General features: G+C 34.4%; 1 protein-coding gene across 1 annotated transcript in view; it reads left to right on the top strand.

Annotated features, from left to right (window-relative positions):
- Positions 1-221: 221 nt before the first annotated feature.
- Positions 222-6,527, top strand: part of LOC109861700 (fatty acid synthase-like) — a gene marked incomplete at its 3' end in the record, with an annotated part of 14,025 nt that continues 7,719 nt past the window's right edge. The window contains exons 1-4 of the mRNA XM_020441458.1: positions 222-388; positions 2,857-3,063; positions 3,551-3,801; positions 4,862-5,090. Coding sequence (XP_020297047.1) covers positions 2,901-3,063; positions 3,551-3,801; positions 4,862-5,090 — 643 coding nt within the window. The remainder of the gene's footprint in view (positions 389-2,856; positions 3,064-3,550; positions 3,802-4,861; positions 5,091-6,527) is intronic.

Genomic DNA, 6,527 nt, shown 5'->3' with positions numbered 1-6,527 from the left:
CGAAGGGATGGGCCTCAGTAAGCTCATCTCATCGAATAATCGACGTAGAGCAAGCACCTGATACGGCAAGAAAAGGCGACTCGCTATTATGCCGAAGCATACGTGGCTGTCACGTGCGTCAATCACCGCGCCGGGGGAGAAAGCATATGATTAGCCTAGTAATCTAGCGCGAAGAACAGCGCTCAGACAAAAGAGTAATTGCCAAACGAAGTGAGCTCATTGTTGCGCGTACCGTGATCCACACAAGTTCCTCGCCTCCGAGCAGTTCCCAGTGCGAAGTGAGTGCCGAACAAGGGAGAACTTGAGCGATATCCTTACGAGGATATTCTCGCAAAAAAGAAAAGCCGATTTTACTTGTCGACTAACTGCAAGAGGAGGACCGACGAACGTAAATAACTGTTGCTCTCTCTCGCATATTTCGTGATTTATATTCTTGGTGGATCGAATTTCGACGGGCTACCCCGCGAGTCCGATACCGATAATAATTGTTATAATCTCGAAAAAATGTTGCGTTGTGTTTAGCGTTCGACAATTGTACCAACTATTCGCGTTTATTTGCTGCTGCTCTCATCTTCTCTGATATGGTCGCAACAATCCGGCTTTATCGCAGTTCGTTACGTGTAAGCGTTAAGAGCCTTCTACAATGAGATATTAGTAATAAATCAGAAGTCAGAAGCAAGAAATTGACTAATCACAATCGATTATTCTTCTGCGATTTAACTGTGTGTTATGTTTGTTCACTCACGAAATAAATTAAACTTCGTTCTTTTACAAAAACTTGAGTCGGTTTATTGAACGTGTGAATGGAAACAGGAATGGACTTGGAATGAAAAGAAGATACATAATTGAACAAGAGAATCGTTGTGAGAATAATTGAATGATTGTGTATATCGGTTGCTAAGATGACGTTTGATAGTAGTAACGATATTGATGTATCGATTACTACATCTCCCCCTTTTTAAGACGTTGACAGACGTAATCCTTGTATCTGATTGGACTGCGCCGTGTTCGCGCTGATTGCCGGATTGGCCTTGCAGATTCGGAAGCCAGTAGAGATTCAGATGGCGTAGACTTTTTATGTTCCAACTGCAGCGTCTCGGACGACGTCTCTCTTTGTTGCATTACACTTTGTGGTTGAGAATCCACTTGCTGTTGTGAAGAAACTTGAGGCAGTAAATCCACTTGCCGTTGTGTAGAAACAGCTGAAACTGGATCAGCATCTTGTTCCCCGTCGCGAAGTGCTTCGTGGTGTGTAACTACTTGCTGTGTTTCTTGTAGTGTTTNCTGTTGTATAGTGTCTGTGAGATCGAAGACATTGATGAGAATTTCCGCAGGAAGTTCTTTTTCATCTTCGTTATCGTGCCTAAACTTCAGTTGATTGGCGTGTGCACGAACCAGCCGACTTCGTGTTTGAACAAGCACATTATACAGAACTTTGCCAACCCGCTCGATAATTTTCCCAAGGTATCCACGACCATTTATTTGCTGCATGAACCTGAACGTAGTCCACAAATAAACATTAAACATTTAAACTGATCTGCAATAGTTGTCTTGTCGAGATCTGAAACTCTTCACACCGTTTGTTAACCAAACCAGCATATGTTAAGAAATCGTGTTGATCTGATTTCGACGCATTAAGGCAATTATATCGATGATGAAAACGCGATATTTTCTTCCCAAACATGTCGGTAAGAGTTTTTACTGTATTTGCGAAATCGAAATTTGTATATTCTTTTGGCAAGATGTAGTTAACATACTTCGTGTGAACTGTCATGCTTAATTTACGTAAGAGTAGTCTGACCTTTGCTGCGTCGTCCAATGCTTGGGTATCAACGGAAAATAATCCTCGGTAACGTATATACCATGCATCAAAAGTCAAACCATTCTCCGGATCGTAAATGAATTCTGTGATTGAATTGGCTAACGCATCCATTTTAGTTTCCAGGCCTGTAGGTGCAGATGAAGGAGCCTTGAGAATCTTGGCGATGTGGCTTGCAAATTCCTGCTGCTGGGCATAAAACTGCTGCTGCATCAACTGCTGAAACTGCTGCAGTTGCTGCTGCATCAACGGCGTTAATATCTCACGAAGACCTTCCATAATCCTCGTCGCCAAAAACGGTTATGTTTATTCACTCACGAAATAAATTAAACTTCGTTCTTTTACAAAAACTTGAGTCGGTTTATTGAACGTGTGAATGGAAACAGGAATGGACTTGGAATGAAAAGAAGATACATAATTGAACAAGAGAATCGTTGNTACAAAAACTTGAGTCGGTTTATTGAACGTGTGAATGGAAACAGGAATGGACTTGGAATGAAAAGAAGATACATAATTGAACAAGAGAATCGTTGAAAGAGAATAATTGAATGATTGTGTATATCGGTTGCTAAGATGACGTTCGATAGTAGTAATGATATCGATGTATCGATTACTACACTGTGATTGGTCACTTTCTTGCTTCTGACTTCTGATTTATTACTAATATCTCATTGTAGAAGGCTCTTTACATGTTTATGTTTTTTTCTGTAGTTTGGTATATTGAACCGATTCCGTGTGTTTCTTATGTTCATCATAGCTAGCGGGCATACTCTATCAGTATTAATTATTGCCGTATTAATAATTCTACGTAGAGAAAAGTAACTGCTATTTGACGCGTCTCACCATTACAACAGTTTTAATTGTCAATATTTTTTATACATAGTAATATTTATAAAAAATCTTTAGACTCTAAAACTTCTAAATTAGAAATATTTGTTTGAACGATTTGATACAAGCGTTTCTATACATTATTTAGTAAAGTTATTTTTAAAAACTAAAACTGAGGATTAATAGTCTACTTGAAATGTTTATTTAAGGACCTATATTTGATACATTAACGTTAACAACAAAAGAAGCAAATATGGACTGCAACAAACAATCTACTTCGTGTAATACAAACAACGAAATTGTTATCTCTGGTATTGCTGGACGTTTTCCTAATTCTGATAATATGAAACAACTTCAGGATAATCTTTTCAATGAAATCGATCTTGCTTCGAACGATCATCAAAGATGGAACACTGGTAAAATAGTTTTTGTTGAGTGTGGGTGTGTGTATGAGAAAGAGAAGAACTGAGTGATTGGCTAATTACTGCATAATTCCTTCACATTTCTATTCATTAGCATAAAACGTAAACTTTACACATTTCACGTTCTTATCGAGTAGCTGATCGATGGCGGCGTTTACTCTCGCTAACATAAAGTATTGAAAACCTCGTACGTTTATTGTAAGCAAATAAAACAATCTTAAATACAAACTTTTCTGAAAACTTAAAACAGTCCTAAATGTAAAATGCGATATGTAGCTGCATTTGGCATTAAAAATTGAAAATCGAAAACAAAACGACAAATAGAGCTACTCGATTAATTGCAGTTACACAAATACACAAATTTCTGAGCTAAAAATGCACTTCGAATTTTTACAGTATATGAAAAGCGATCTATAAGATATTTGATCCGAAATTTAGCGCAAAGTAAATATATTGATGGAAACTATTTGAATTTTGGCAGCTAAGTTTGACATGCCCTCTAGACTCGGCAAGATCAATAACATAGAGAAGTTTGACGCACAATATTTCGACATTTCTATGATTGAAGCTCATGTATTAGATCCTATGGCTAGAATGTTACTGGAACACACTTATGAAGCAATTATTGATGCTGGACTTAATCCTGAAGAGTTACATGGAACAAACACTGGAATATTTGTAGGAGCTTGTTTTTCCTCGACGTTTAATGCATTTGTGTATAATAAACCTCAGGTACAAAACTTGTTTGATATGATATCTTACGATAAATATTATAGTACTTCGGTTTTTACTTAAAATGTTTTCAATAAAATCATAGAGAGAAACATTGATAACACATATTTCATTGTGTTTTTTTACGACACTTTCGTGAGTCATCACTTCCATTTTGATAGAATGTAGGAGCTATATTAAAACCTCAATTTTGATTTGAGTTTATGCTATATATATATCCAACTTTTTAATTCTGCCGTTAATCTACATCTACAATTTGTGAAAAAAGTGATTTTTGTTTCATATCTGTGTGCATATGTAATTATAATTCAGGCTCGGAATTGTTTACACAAAATTCCTGATAGGAATAGGCACTCTTGCTGCTTTTTCTTTACTGCTCGTATCAATAATTCTGACTCACGGCTGATGAAAAGCGCGCTAGAATAGAAGCGCGTTTGCGTCTTGAAACGGTAACCGTCGTTGAAGTGTGTACAAGCGAGTAAAGAAAACCGAAAAGGCGTCATTCTTAAAACTTTGGCTGAAATGCAAATTATGAGTACTATTTTTACCACTAATATAAATAAATAATATATATATAAATAAATATATAACTATAACCACTATAAATATAACCGCTATAAATTATAACCACTTATTAGCAATATCAAAAATTGGCTCACTGGTCTCGCGGTCTGAGTGCAGGGGCTACAAACATGAGAGTCCCGAGTTCGAATCCGCTTATCACCTTAGGATGTTTTTCGGGCCGTCCTTTTCAATCGAGTTAATCAAGTGATTGGCAAACTGAATCCGGCCTTCAAAACATTAAGTCGAGTGAAATCTCGAATTAATTTCTTTCCCACAAGGCGATCTCAAGAAAGGGTCTTAGAGCGTACTATATATTATATCGTGATTACTGTTACCGATAGTGACATCAATCATAAAACGTCGTTAAAGAAACAAGTACATATATAAAAAGAGGTTATAGTAGATTGCCTACGAGAGATGTTAAAATAATTATCGGACACTTTTTGTATACACATGTACATATGTATGTGTAATTATATTTTATGTGTAATTATAGGTAGCTGAACATGTACATTCATCTGCCAAACTTTTCCTGGCAAACAAAATTTCTTCTTGGTTAAATGTCTCTGGACCATCATACGTTGTAGATACAGCCTGCAGTTCAAGTCTTTTCGCTTTTGCTCATGCGTACACAAGAATGAAAAACGAAGAATGTGATGCGGCCATTGTAGCTAGTGTTAACCTGTGCTTACATCCTTATACAACGTATCAATTCTTTAGTCTTGGTAAAGTTAATTTTTAAATGATACTATTATTACACAGTACATATTTGGTTTTCAAGTTTATCACAAAATATGATAATGATTAACGATGCAAGAAGAGAGAAATAGGAACCAATTACGGGATGAAATGTAATTTGTAGATATCTCAATTTCTTTTCACAAAGTCCGTTAAACCATTAAATGGGCACTGTTTTTACATTGGTTGATAGATCTATTTTATTATCAGAACCCATATATCATCGTAAAAATCTTTCTTATGTTATTGACACTCTGTTAACTAATAATTATCCACTCGACTTTATTTTTAAAATAATTAACAGGCTTAAAATGTTGTTCTCTAATAAACTTAATAAACATCTTAAAAATCATAATCTTTTAGACAATACAGACAAACCACCAACACATTATTGTGTAATTCCATATATATCAAATACTGAGCGTATCTTAGATCCTCTCATTAAAGTAGCAATCAGAAATAATACTTCAGTAAGACCAGCTTATAGAAATTTTAATTTACTTAACAAATTTATAAAAGCACATAAAGACTATGTTTCGATAGATAAACGTATAATAATGTTGTGTATGAGATATCATGTAAGTTGTGTGAGTTCAGTTATATATGTTATTCTTCCGAATCACAAACAATAATTTTATCTTATTTTACTAATGGACTATTTCATTATTAAGGTGTATGTCCAATAATTCACAATTTGTTTATATACAATTTTTTTAAATATTTTTTATTGTTTTTATATGTAATTTAATTCTTAATTAGACTTTTGATATTTATAATTGCCAATTGTATTATGTATTTGTAGTTTCCACTGAAGATGACTTTAAATATATAGTCGAAACGTTTAGAATAGTGATATATGTATTAACGTTTATTATATTTCATCCCGTAATTATGGTCAGGGACTTATACCGGTATGCAAAATACCGGTATTTTACCGATATTTTTGGGTAATGCTATGAAAACCCTTATGCAAACCGAAATGCAGATATACCGGTATGACTTCATATCGGTATACGATAATACCGGTATATTTACCCATATTTACGTATATTTACCGATACTTTTTTCGTGATTTTTTAAAAGTAATATCTTAAAACTATAAGTGTTGTCATTATGTTGATAACACTTTTTAATAATAACACATCAGTAGACAATCGAACACATTAAGCGATTGATATTATATTAAGAAACTAACAGAAGACGATTTTTACAATTTATATATAAATTTGTCGAATACGAAAACATGGGCCAAAGAAAAGCAAATTTTGTACACGAGTATATGATTCATCGTGCAACAAATCATTATGTTTAATTAATGATTGTAGACATGAAGTTACTGTAAGTAGTTTTAAATATATTTATATATACTAGACGTCGATTATTTTTTAAATAAAATATATCTTTAGGAAAATCATGCTACAAAT

Source organism: Pseudomyrmex gracilis, unplaced genomic scaffold (genome assembly GCF_002006095.1).
Source record: "Pseudomyrmex gracilis isolate BER0280 unplaced genomic scaffold, ASM200609v1 scaffold_934, whole genome shotgun sequence".
Lineage (NCBI taxonomy): Eukaryota > Metazoa > Arthropoda > Insecta > Hymenoptera > Formicidae > Pseudomyrmex > Pseudomyrmex gracilis.
This window is presented reverse-complemented; position numbering and strand designations above follow the sequence as displayed.